General features: G+C 40.2%; 1 protein-coding gene across 1 annotated transcript in view; it reads right to left on the bottom strand.

Annotated features, from left to right (window-relative positions):
* Positions 1 to 14389, bottom strand: part of LOC121180655 (teneurin-3-like) — a 212901-nt gene that overhangs the window by 116624 nt on the left and 81888 nt on the right. The window contains exon 6 of the mRNA XM_041036246.1: positions 11151 to 11418. Within this exon, the coding sequence (XP_040892180.1) occupies positions 11151 to 11418 (268 nt within the window). The remainder of the gene's footprint in view (positions 1 to 11150; positions 11419 to 14389) is intronic.

The raw sequence follows: 14389 nt of genomic DNA, 5'->3' as shown, positions 1-14389 counted from the left end.
AAACCTTAAATAAGGTAAATTGTTATTAATATTATTATTATACAGAATTTTTATTTAAAGAGCACATTCATGCTGTATGTGTATCCTTATCTGGCATCAACAGTCCACCACGGATGCCCAACTTGGAGGAAAGTTTGTAGCGAGTGAACAGCTCGGTCCTACTTCAGAGCAGGAAAGGAGATATATTCTTCCTCTGGGAAATTTGCTGTGAGTCTGCCAGTGGAGAAATCTGAGGTGAAATGTGTTGTGGCATGCAGCGATTTTCTCCGCCTGACTCTCTCCGCTGTGCTGACTGCTCTGACCGCCGTTACATTGATTTCTTTTCTTTGAGTGTGCTAATCTGGTGAGTTATGTGTTGATTTAGTCCCACGTTTCACTGTTGCGTTTTACTCATTTCTATTATTATTGCAGTGCGTCAGCAGTTAAACAGATTTCATGCATTTGAAAAGTGACGGTGATTTGAGGTCGCTTACTTTACCTATTTAAATGTGAGGTTAAAGTTTTCTGGGGGGCTGAATCACCTGTACAGACCTTTAAAGTGTTCTATTATTTTTGTATTATTATTATTATTATTATTTATCTATATATGGTGGCATATGGTCTGATTTCCACACGTTTAATCAGTATGCATGACTGTGTACATTGTTTACAATAACCTGATGCAATAACATTGTGCTGTGTTGTAAATTTTTGTAAAGCCAGTTAATTATAATTATTAACTATGAATTAATAAGTATTAGAATTTATGAGCCTAAATTATGAATTGAAATTATGTATGTTCAATTTAGGAAAATAATAATAGTATAGTAATAGTAATAATAATAGTAAGTTCAAGAACACATATTCTGTTTGGAAGATAAACACACACACACACACACACATACACACACACACACACACATAAACACACACACACATACATAAATTGCTCACTATTAGAAATGATAGTGTGAAAAATTCCTCAGGCCCTTTTCCTCTGCCTTCGCACTGTTTTTGCAGAATGTTTTTTCATTTGTTCATAGCTGATGTTTGGGTAATTTCTCATGGTTATTTAATAAAAGAGTAACTAGCATTTAAACTGTGTTGACCCGTCTTTCAACATTTAGTTAAAATGTGCCTATTTAGGGATTTTGGGTTATAGCTACTTAATAAAATTTAAGAAGAAAAAGTATCCAAATTTTACAGGTTCAGAGAACTTAAAGTCTTTAAGTAAACATGAAGTAAACAATCTGCTACTGAGAAACACTTTATTCTACAGGTAATGAAAATGTTTGAGTTAGCTGTACTTGGATTTGAATTGTACTATGAAAACAAAATAACTATTAAAATCTGCATAATAAAAAATGTTTCTTTAACTTACAAAACTGAGTTTGTGTTGCTTAGAATTTCTGATCCAATTTTATTATTATTATTACTATTTATTTAGAGTTAAACGACCTTATCGTGTTTTTCAGTGTAGTACACCAGTGAAACACAGACACACCTCACCAGGCTTTGCTAAAATTACAGGACAATAATCACAGTTTTACCAAAATCTGTCAGTGAGAAGAATTACAGTTCAGCAGGGCTCTCATACACTGGGCATGAGTCACAAGTTGGTTTTGCTCTGCCTGTAATTAGCAGCGTCATCTTAAACACATCAAATGCAAAAAGACAACAGAGTCAACTTTGATAGAGACTAAAACAAATGTTGAATCTGAGCTGCACGGTTTGGAGATTAGAGGCATGATGTTTACCAGGACTCTCTGAAGGCACCAGCATGGAGCGGGGGCAGCAGATAGCATTCTAACCAGTCTATGAGCGCTTAAGTGCAAGTCAATTACAGCAGATACACAGAGTGAGGATAATCAAGTGTAAAATGACTGTAACCACAGTGTGCTTAGCTGAGAGCAGAATGTTGTCAACCATAACTAATCTGCTAGTCTGCTAATAATAACAGCCCTTCAAAATGCACCATTCTACAACCTGCATTTACATTAAATTAACACTGCTTACACTGGGCCTTTTAAGTGTCTTTGACAATGGGAGTGACAGAAGGAGCTGAGGTTGCTACTTTAGAGTCATGTTGCTGTGTGTGTGTGTGTGTGTGTGTGTGTGTGTGTGTGATGAAGTGTGACACGAAATAACAAAAGGGAGGACACTGACAGGTTTCGGATCCTCAGGAAGAAAATGACTGTGACTAATGTGTGGACAGTAGGTGTTGTATATACTGCAGCTGGCGTGTCTAACGCTGTAACAATAGCCATTGAACAACAGGTTTCCCTATACGTTCCCACACACACACACACACACACACACAGACACACACACCGTGCCACAACTGCTGCATACTACAGTATGTGGGACAGAAGGATAATTGGCATTTCACCATTGACTTGTTTTTCTCTCCATTTCTAAAATTATACAAACTCCTACACAAAGCTATAAAAAGAACTGCTTTGGATTTGTTTCTATCACACTTAATGTCCCATCAAGAGACGCGTGAGTTCACAGTGTAACACAGTATTCAGCTGGATATTCATTTGAGGACTTATTTTTAGGACTCATCTTTATCTCATTTTATTTATTTCAAATTTAAAAAAAAAAAGAAATAAAGGAAAAAAAACAACAACTTTACAATATGCAGCTATCATATGCAGCTACTCCCTAATTTCTCACATAGACCTTTGAAAATCCCCTTGGACTCCATGACATTCTGGGAGCTCCAGTGAATATGAGTCCTGTTTCCTGTGATGTCAGTCTCCTTTAGATTTCTCTTCATTTCACATTTCGCATCGCTGAGAGAAAGATAAATGAGGAGTTTCCTGAAGTCCTGCAGCAATGAGGGAAAGTTGCCATGGTAATGTTACTTCCCATGTGAATGAAATCTCACTGTGATCAGGATCCAAAGTGTTATCGTTGTTGATGTTTTAGTTGAGGTTAGGTTGAGTTCATTTTGTCACAGCTGTTCAGACACTCCTCTTTACCAACAATCAGCTCAGTACAACAGTTCATCTCACATACAAAACGCACTAAAGCAACTAAAACACATCATACACGTCTCAGTGTCAACTTTGATACCAGAACAATGACAACATTTGTCTCCCAATAGTCCCTCATTACACAATGACCTACAAAGCGCTAACAAAATAATAAATACTTCAATATACTTCAAAGACAACAGTGATACTAAAATATGTATCACTGTTGTCTTTAAAGTATATTTTATTAAACCAAATATATAAACCAAATTCCATCACTGCAGAACAAAGGACACCTCTCTACCTCTCTCTATTTCACAGACGATGCTACCTCACGGCATGTGTGGCAGAAATGCTGTAATATGCTTCGATAGGCTTTAGTTTTTGTCCTTTTAGAAAAGGATAATTCCAAGTGCACAAACTCAAAATAATGAATAATTAATTCCAGTAATGCAAAAACAAAGCTTGTACAGAACAGCTACAGACACAGATACACAACAGTTCTGCTCAACCCTGAATTCTGAATTTATCCACAAATTCTGATCCACCTCACACCCTCTGCCCTCGCCTCAGAATCCTTTTGCAGCCTGACCCATCCCTGGTAATATCCTGCAGATACGTCCAGACATCCAGCATTCACTGCTCCCAAAAGAGGGGAAATCTGATCATAAACTTTCCACAAGGAAAAGAGTTTCTACAGGGTTGAGAAATGGAGATTAAGGTAATGTGACATCAAAGAAGCACTACATTTATTAGCAGCAGCTGAGTCACTGGGAGGAGGTCGGTGCTTTTCTTTAAATGGAAATAAACAGGTTGTGTCTGAAGTCACTTGGAACTTTTTCTGTATTAAACCTCTTTACCAGTCAGTCAGTGAGAGTCTGAACAGAACTATGAAACAGTTTAATAAAGCTGGAGTCACTACAAGTGGATATTACACTGCAGGATTATTATATATATATATATATATAATAATAATATATATAATATATAATGTTATTTTCTGTGAACATTTAAATGATATGTTCAGCATCAATGTATTTGCTGCTTGCCAAATACGTAAATTAACATTAGTAAATGAATGTGTATAGAAAACCTACATTCCTTTCACAATTAAGTCTCAGACAAAAGGTATTAGCTGTTGACATTTTGTTGTACAGAAACATCATTTGGAGGAGACAGGGCTGCTGATGTTGTGTTAATGCCACATGTTAAAGGGAGAGTAAATACACAGAGATTTGGTGGTGGTTGAGTTTGAATGAGAAAACTGTTGATGAATTTTGAAAGATGTGCTCAGTGAATTGCATTTTCTTTCAAAGCAATGTGTTCTTCAATTTGTACCAAAGATTTTAGCTGCTAAAGTTAGATAATACAGTTACGTAAAATTTCTTTAAAACACATTGGCTTTGCTCTTAGTTTTATATAAAGAATGAAGACATTAGAGGCTCACTGACATATTCTATTCTTTAAGTGTGTGTGTGAGGATGATTGACATAAACCCCTGTGTAATCCAGTGACCAGTTGTGTTGGGTCTCTCGTAACAAAACAGGTGCATGCACATAAATCTGAGAGTCAGTGTGAGTGTGAGTGGGTTTGTCTGAGGGTACAACATGTGTCTTTGAAAGTGTGTGTGTGTGTGTGTGTGCGTATGTGTGTGTGCGCGCGCCAATACAGAGATTGCCACCTCTAAATGAGGACATTCACACTCTGCTGTCACATCTCACCCCATTCTCTCATCCTTTCATCTCCAAGGAGCCTGATAACTGTCCATAAAGGCCGATCCCTGGTTTCTGTTAGCCATCGGACAAACCACAGAAACCACGAATCGGCCTTAACGAGCCTCTTTACTGCTCTCTCTGTGTCTCTGTCTACAGTTTTTCTGTCACTCACAATATCAGCTGGAGCAAAAAAAAATACAATTTTCAGCACAAAGTGGATGTGAATTGAATAAAAATTTGCCAGTGTTCAACATTTCACCCAAAATAATCCTAATGAAAAAAAAAGACATTTATTTGATGTTGTCCTCTGAAGCAGCGTCTTCTCTATCCCTCAATTTTCCCAGAAAAATGTGTCACAATTTTTTTTATTATTATTTTTTTATTTCTTGTCTTTAGAGAAACATCAACTCATTTTAAATAGATTTTATTTTCAAAATATCTATATATCTTCTTGTCTTTTTGTACTACAAAGCCTCATCCCGGATTCTTTCAGTGGATACTGTACAGTGGGATGTGGACCACAGTGGGGAGTATTATATCTGTGTGGTGGCAATAAAGTTGAAGCAAGAAATATTGTATCATATATCATGATAGAGTCATATACAGAAGATTCACTTTCAGCTATATAGAAGTCAAAATGGCCACATAGATAATATAGTAGCAGTAGTATAGTAATGTATGGGTTCTGTCTCATTGTGAGAACACTGGAACCTTTAAAAGTTCCTGCTGAATTAAAATACTGTTGACAATGTGCTGTGCCTGCTGCACCTGTTCTAATCACGGTTAGTCACAGCATGACACAAGCACACAGCCTCACAAAGAGCTGCCACCATGGTTACCATGGTGATCTCGATTACTACGGATTGAGCTTCCACTCTCAGGCCAAAAAGCCTGGGTTAAATCCATCCTTAGGTCACTAACTCATTCACCGTCATACATCGTCCTCTGACAGCAATAAAGTAAAGAGGAAAACAAATGTATATAGGGTAAAAGGTATGTGCCAGCTGGCTCATGTTTTGTCTGCAAAGATTTACTATGGTATATGATACCATGACCATTTGACACCAACATACACACATACACAGACACACGTACATGCACGCAGAGTTCAGAGCATTATGTTTCAAAATTGAGCCCACCCCCACTGAAAAGGCAACACAACGTGAGTGTGGTATGTGTGACGGTTTGTGGAAGAAATAGTAAGTCTCTCTCTGTCCCCACTCTCTCTCTTTCTTTCTCTCTCACACTCACACTCACACACACACAGACAGACTTGTAGATGAAACAAGTTGTGAGGCCTTCAGGAGATGGGCTAAGAGAAAAAATAACACTATTAGCTCTCGGGGTGGAGCTCAAAAATAAATGCCATGTGACCTGGAGGCACTTCTTGCATGCCAAATCAAACGCATCCATCCTCTGCTGGACGCTGCAGTCAGTGCTCCCTCTCCGTCCTGCACACAAAGATATCCAGCACCTTCAAAGCTGAATGTACCATAATGGTTGGTTGGTCTGTCGTTCTTACTCTTTCTTTCTTTCTTCAATCAACCATGAATATCACTCTGAAGTTATGCACCATAATAATTACATTATGCTGTGATCACACTGTGCAATGTTATAAATGTCACAATATATACTAACTGCAAGACAAACATGCCTCTGTTATAATACTAACAACATTAGGACAATGTGATTGATAAGTTTGTGGCCTAAGGTAGAAGGAGATGAGTTCTACAGCTCTCGTTTCATGCGTGTTCAGCTGTCTGAGTGATTCTGCAGAAAGTTTGAAGTTAGAAAAACTTCTGTGGTTTTTCTGTTTCAGGTAATTGAAAATTTCGAGTCAGCTCTGTCTGAGAAAAAGGACACATCGGCCAGCTGCTACCTCGGTCTCAAGGCTTTATCACCCAAGAAAGTCCTCGACCTGCTCAGTGGTCGCCACTTTGACAGTGATGATGACGTCATGGCTGCTGTGGATCACTTCCTGGAGGTCTGAAATGCCAACTTATACAAAGAAGGGATCCATATGCTCCACGGCTGCTGTGTGTAAATGCAGGAGAGAACTATGTTGAAAAATGTGTAATACTAAACCTGACTCCGTCTACTTTAGGACACAAACTTATCACTCACCCCTCGTAGTTTCATCAAATGCCTTAAAAAACAACATGTGTTTGTGTGGAGCAACAACATCATCTTGCAACCATCAGTTTTTTTTTAAATCTGCTGGCAGCACAGGAGGAAATAATGTTATTTTAGTTATTACAAAACCACAAAATCAACACAGAGAGGAGCTCTGAAGCAGCATGGACCAACAATCCATTTTGTTGTTTACTTTGGAGAACCTGTTGTTTTTTTTTTATGGATATAAATATTGAAGTAGTCTGCTTTCTGACCACACTGGCCCTGTGATACCTACTGTTACAGTGAGAGAAACAGCAACAGCAAAATGAAATGGACTGCTTACCCTCACAGTTGTGTTGTTCAGGTTTGTCTGTACATTCCTACGATGTTTGAACCTGTAAATCTGCCAACAGAGTCTAACTTCTGGGGCAAAATACCTCCATTTACTGTAACTCAGCATTTCCTGTTCCTTCCTCACAGCAAAAGACTTACTTAACATCTAACACTTACTTACATAAAAATATATAATGTGAGTGTAAGTGCAGAATGTAGAATCTTTATTTTATTTCAATTTTGTGTTATAGCTGGTCTAAATGTATCACTTCATAGCTGTAACTGCTTACAGGCCATAACAATCACTTCCATCATGTATTATGCATTAAGCTTGTATCAAGCACTTCATGTAGAATAGTACTCAATTTACAAATAATTCTACATGAATCCTTAGTATTCAAACCATTGCAACATATTTAATGTGCAGTATATTGACAAATGTGCCTCCAACAGTCTTATAACCACAGTAACCAGTAACATAAGATGTCTAATGACAGTGTTTATAAAGAAGACAAAAGGTGGAGAAATGAGAAAAGATCTCACCTTATTTTGACCACAGGGATTATTAAATACCCTTGGTAACAGAACACTTTCATGAGCATGAAGTTTGTGTCTGGGTTGGTTTGTTTTCTGCATGGTGACGGGGCTGCAGTCACGGGAGACTGACTGGCGACTGACTGACTCACTGACTGGTGACAGGTCAGTTCCAGTGTGTTTCCAAGATTGTTTCACTTGTTGGCTGGACTGCACCAGCAGGGTCCACCCTAGAGACGCAAATGTCTGTCGATGACTGACTGACTGACTGATGAGGTTACACTATTGGTCAGCCGACTGAGTGTTGGAGTTTCCTCATTGCCCATTGCTCTCTCAAAATGAAGTTTTCATCATCAGGGGGTGTTTACATGCACTAGATTTACCAACCTTTCTGACACCTTTAGCTTTGTTGTTTTACCTAGAAGCTAATCTAGCTATTTTCTGAACAACCTTCAACTACTTCCTGCAGACGTGGGTTGCCAGTATTGCCCCACGAGTTTGTAAGCAGTTGTTTACAGAGGTTCGACATCAGCTTTTAACCACATCCTCAATTTTGCACATTGACCACATGGGTTTTAACCTAGTCTAGTTATTTCCATATTATGTCTCTTCTCAATAAAGTTTCATCAGCAATTTGGCCTAAAACACGAGGTAAAACCTGTTAAAGCAGACACCAGAATTTCATCAGCTGCTTGAGTTTCACACTCAACTCTTCAGTCAGTGTTGCTCTGTCTTTTATTTGAGCATTAACTTTTTAGAGAAAGAATAGACATCTTTCTATGGACAGTTTCAAACCTTAATCCATCCAAATCAGTGGAAAGACAAACGACCTGTTAGAAGATATAAAGAAAACATGGTCCCATACACAACCCACGAAGCACTGATCAAATCTACAGTAAATATGGACTCAGTGAGAGTACATCGGAATCATAATTTCAGAGTTTAACACACTGACTGGACCAGATCTGATGACTGATGAAGACTGATTTCACAGCCACACACCAGGTGAACCAGGTTTATGTCCCATTCAGTGTCAGTGTCTCTGCTACATTCCTGTCGGCTCGCATGTGTGTGTAGGGCTTCATCCTAACGTAAAACTGAACCACGTTGGCTGTCCAAAAAGCACACAACTTCTGCCAAACACTCAAACACAACCGCAAAACCACACAACCTAAATGCTGGGAGTTACAAAGACAGACATTTCTCCTTCCATCAATCCGTCACTCTCCTTTACTCGGGTGAAAGACCTTAACGAGAGTGGGACAAAAAAGGAAGCAGAGGGGCACAGGGAGTGGGCAACAAATTGTCTGGTGAACAGAGGGTCAAGGTTAAAGTTGCACCCATAAATTGTATGTGTGTGTTTGTGTGCATGTGTGTGTGTGTGTGTGTGTGTGTGTGTGGGCAGGACAGGGACAATAGGCCTTTACACAGTTGCCAGCATGATGTTACACTCTGGAAAGAGCAGTCATTTTCAAAATATCAGAGAACTGTGTGTGGGGCATTTGTGTTCAACAAAGAGAGAAAGGGAGAGCTACAAATCATCCAGTGAATGAGGATTCAAAATTCAGATTATCCAATAAAACCCATGTCACAGCTAAAAAGAAAGAGACGCCAACGACGGGATGCCTGCTAGTGCTTTGAAAAGACAACTGCCATCAGAGCTCCAAAGGACTAAAAGGCTTCAGCCAAGAAGCTAATTTAGCGTACATTTGGATTCAGTCTGCCTAAAGACATCAGAAAACGAGCCGTATGTTCACAGAGGTCATCAGATGTTGGTCTGACTGATTTACTGGCTATTTTTCTGTGATTTGCTGGGGGCAGATGAAAGTAACGCAGTCTCAGATGCTTTGTAGCTCGAGGATTTTTGAGAGGTCTACCAGTTGTTTCAAGGCTAGCAGCAGCTAGCAGCAGAATCTTTTGCTGGCAGCAGAGCCACATGGGGTCAGCTTTTGTTCAGCGTAGCTTAGAACACAGATTCAGACCTAACCAGTCATCCACCCATTATCCATACTGCTTATCCTCTGGAGCCAATCCCAGCCAACACTGGGCGAGAGGCGGGGTACACCCTGAACAGGCTGCGAGTCTCTTGTCCATCTATGTGTCACCGGGGCTGACATACAGAAACAAGAGACACCTTTGTCATACCTATGGACAGGTTAGCATTGTCAATTAACCTAATCTGCTGGGATGAAGCTGGAGCACCCGGAGGACATGCAAACTCCACACAGAAAAGCTCGATTAAAACCCAGAACCTTCTTGCTGTCCACTGTACAACCGCACAGCCTCATAACCAGTCAAAGGCAGTCTAATGAATATTAATGAGACTGGATGTTGAACTGCCAAACACAGCCGAGAGCCCTATGGCTTGTTCCTGTGAAACAAGCCAACCTTTAAAATAGTAAAACCCAACTTCTTCAATTGTGCCACTTCTTATCAGTGACTGATATCACGTAATAATAATCCAACCATAGCTGTCAGAATGAGAGGATCCCTCTATTCTGGGAAAATATAAAAACACAGGAAATGTTTAACATTTCCTTCATCATGCATAATACCAGAGATTTGTTTGAAATAAACATAAGGCTGGAAGAGAAATATACAGAATTGTATTCTGCATAGAGTTTCTTTAATATTCAGTACAGCATGTCAGTCCTGTGTTTCTCACTTCCTTCTACTGAAACTCTACACATTAGTGAAACATTCTGAGGTCAGTAGACTTCCCTTTCTCACAGTTTCTCACTCAGTTCAAATCAATGCCCCTTCCTTTAAATCTTTTATCCAGTGTTTCTCCCTTTTTCTTTTAATTAAACAAGGGTCTGTTAAGGACAGTGAATCGCTTTGGGAAGATCTCCATGGCACAGACGATGAAGCAATGCTGTTTAATACTGCTTTATTCTGAGTCTTACTTCACATGATATTCACAACTCATCACACATGGCTGCCTCGCGCAATGAAAGTAAGGGAATGGAACCGACACGTGAAATGAGATTCAGTGTCTGAATACAAAACACCACAGCAATCATCATTCAGATTGGTGCAGATTATCCCTTGAGTTAATCTTATTTTTAGCCTGCTCATAATACTGCTCTACAGTAATGTATTTAAACAATTTTTGAATTATTTTGACCCTTTTGAATTTTTCCATGACCTTTGTTTGTAGAAAACTCTAAGATCATTTTCAGGGGTGGGGAGGGTTGGGGGCTGGAGCCAATCCCAGCCGACTTTCTACCCTGAACAGGTCGCTGGTCTATCACATGGCTGATCTATAGAGATGAAAAACCATTCATGCTCACATTCACACATAATTTAGAGTTGCCAATTAACCTAATCTGCGTTTGGACTGTGGGAGGAAGCCGGAGTACCTGGATGGAACCCATGCAAGCTTCAAGAGAACACGCACACACTCCATAATCCACCATAATTAGCAATGCAGACAGTCGTCTGCGACTGTCTGTATGACTCTTTGGTGTCAAGTACGATAAAGTCACAATACCTTGTTTCCAGAGGCACATTGCTACCCAGCACCCAGCTGTCTTGCAGCGGGACGCTCTCGGGGGGCGTGGTCTGCAGCTCGGCTGGTGATTGGCCGGCCACAGGGGCCGGGTTTCCAGTAGGAGGGGTTAGCTGCCGCGTTGAATTCAGGGAGTGGCCAGCGTGGTGCGTCGTGCCCAGAGACTGGTTGAGAGCTGTTACTGAGGGCTGCTGGCGGTGAGGCGGGGGTACAGGAGGCAGGGTGGAGCCGTGATGATTGGATTGTTGCTCTGTCAACAGAAGAGAAGCATGGTTGGAGGGATGCTGGTCTTTGCCTTGCATTTATTACAGTTTAATTTGACATAAACGGATGAAAACTGGTTGGTTTTTCCAACTAAAATCTTGGCTTTCAGTTTGCCGCTAAGGATCTCCGTCCAGTTTCTGTTTTGTCCAAAAAAGACAGTGGTTTAATTTTTAAAAGGATGCAAATCCAACACAAACAAGAGCAGATTATTCTCGTATCCAATTCATGTCCAAGGCTGCCTCTCATGTTGCCAGAATTGCAGCTTAAAAAATGCTGTTTGTGGAGTTTGGAAGGGTTGTATCTTGGAGCTTTTGGCTGGAGTTTAGTTGTAGAGCTGCCACTGCCATCATAAAACACAGCTGTTCTCTGATTTGTCTCAGCTCTCAGAGGGAGGGTGGGTTCTGTCCTAAAGGACCTGTGGACACTTATCTCCCTGCCCACTGCTTCTTAGTGTGCCCTCAAATTATAACAAGACATTTGCAGATTTTTACAGCAGAATTTCCATCACATTCCACTTCAGACCACATTTTATCATCATCCAATCACACAGTGTTTCATCTGTGAGAAAACTCCAACATGTCTGTCCCTGACCATCAAAGACTGTCACTGTTGATCAAAGTAAGCATGAATAATGCAATGTTATTAGCAAAAATATAACGCTAGTACCTGTAGGAGTTCAATCTGAGATGAAACCATGGACTCTGTCTCAGCCTCTATAAATATTTCAGCCCTGAGGCTACAGATGGACAGATTGAAGATCAGTTGCAGAACTTTATTCTATATGAAGGTTGTGGCCATGAAATTTAATGTAAAGATTTGCACACTTACAGAGTGCTGTATGTGTACATGCCAGATTTTGTGTGAGTGTCCCCTCAGGCTGAAAATGTGAATTAGTAAGTTATATTTGAGTGGTCGTTCTAAAAGAGACTAAATCTCTATTAACTGCCTGCAAAACTTTGCTGTTTTTCTCTGAGTCCCTCTTAAATTTGTATTAATGATGACTAAGTTCACATACGTTGTCACCTAGTCCTTTCATTTCCTGCTCCATTTCTGCTGTATCTCAGTTAAGCCCTGAGGCGCCTTTCCTCAGAGCAAACATCCACGAGCAGAGTCAGGTTCCCAGTATCATGTATTTCGTGTTCAAGTCAGATGTGATTTAAATAAAATGTAACACAGGATGAAAAAAAAAATTCTGTGAAAATCGTGTAATTATGCTTTTACTGCTGAGAAACACTCCTTAAATCTTGTTATCCTCAACTCCGTAGCCAGGTTCATACATTTCTTTTTTTTTTTTTTTGCTTCTTCTTCTTTTTTCTGGTAGACCGGTCAAGGCTGGTGAGAACTGTAACCCAATGCTGCACTCGTCTCAGCCAGGCTGAATACTGATCAGTGATTGGCCTTCACAAAACCCTGCTTTGTTTTTGGAAAAAATATTTGCTCAAAGCTGACCTGGCTTCAACTTTTCCCTGCTGTTTTTTCTTTTTTTTTTTTTTCTTCACAGTGCTTTTCAGCTCCTCTGCTGTCCTCAGGGTGCTCTGAAGGAAATGAATGGCAATGCTGGTATTTGATTTGCATAAAGAGCATCACGTCTCCATTTCCCAGCCCTGCTGTTACTCATTCTCTGTTGCCCTCGCTAGAGAAAATATAAAGCGGAGAGAGAAAAGAGAGGGGAGAAGGGATATGTGCAGGAGTGCTGGAGCGGGTGAGGGAGGGCTTTTTGGTTGTGGAGGTAGAGCAGCCCCCCCCCCCCCCCCCCTCCTTTACGCTCTCTCTCTCTCCATATGCTGTTTTGCCAGCTTAGTAATTGTTCCACTTATGCAGATCTTCAAGGCTAAATGCTGAATGCCAAACACAAACACACACACACACACACAAATGTCCTCATTCTGTAAAGTCTATAACCCAAACTGGTCCTAACAAAGAAAGAAGTGCAAGTACTTGCGAGCACACACACACATACACACACACACACCCGCATGAAGTCAGGATCTCAAGATGAGTGCTTAGGCATCATTAACAAGTCTACATCTGTAGACCATCACTGCAAATGTGAATTTAAACACCTTTTACCCACACACCAAGCAACACACACACACACACATCTCTGAGAAGAAGGCCGGGAAATTTATCAGTCTAGCTGAAAGACAAAAAGCTGTCTCAGTACAAAAGATATATTCACTCATGCGCATATGTGTGTCAGGATCAATGTCCCATTGGGTCTTCCCAAATATCTCTGATGTGTGTGTTTGATATCAATATATTATATATTTGATAAAAGCTTGCTGTCAGAATCTGTGTGTGTGTGTTTCATCCCTCAAAGAGAGCATGGAATTTGAATAATAGTTAATAGTTAATTCAAAAATGTGTATGTGATGTCCATGCCAAAGGGACAGCATACATGGAGCTAATCCTTTAACGGGGATCCAGATGTATGGAACATATTCGTGCTACATTTAAGAAGCTGAAACATTGAAATAAGTTTCACAGTAAATCATTTTCAAGGAAAAAGTAGCAAAAGAGAAACTGAATTCACGAACAGATATCTGTGAAAGACTGACCTTTGAATAGAATAACTGTTTCTATGAGTTTCCTCATATGGGCTCTTCACAAAGCTACTAAAAGGTGAGCAATAAGAACCAAGTCTTAGCTAACTGCTCACAGTGCCCACAGTCTTTAGTTGGCTGGGGACCACTCTGTGTTACTGAACAGTGAGAGCATATTCCCACTGAAGGATGCCCGTGAGCAGCGTTCATATAAGGAAAGAAAAACCTAACTGAATACAGTGTAACCCGGTGTGTTTCCTTGTTGTAACTGAGATCCTGGGTGTGTGTGGATGTGAAAGGTCACAGCCTGCAGGGTCACGCGCTGTGCCCCGCCGAGTGACATCCAGCCGGGGAATGATGTCTCTCAAACAGCAGCTTCAGTCATCAGTTCACCCTGGACACTGACAGTAACAG

This window comes from Toxotes jaculatrix, chromosome 4 (assembly GCF_017976425.1).
Source record: "Toxotes jaculatrix isolate fToxJac2 chromosome 4, fToxJac2.pri, whole genome shotgun sequence".
In the NCBI taxonomy this organism is placed as follows: Eukaryota; Metazoa; Chordata; class Actinopteri; family Toxotidae; genus Toxotes; species Toxotes jaculatrix.
The sequence above is the reverse complement of the archived record's forward strand: the minus strand, read 5'-3'. Positions and strand labels throughout refer to the sequence as shown.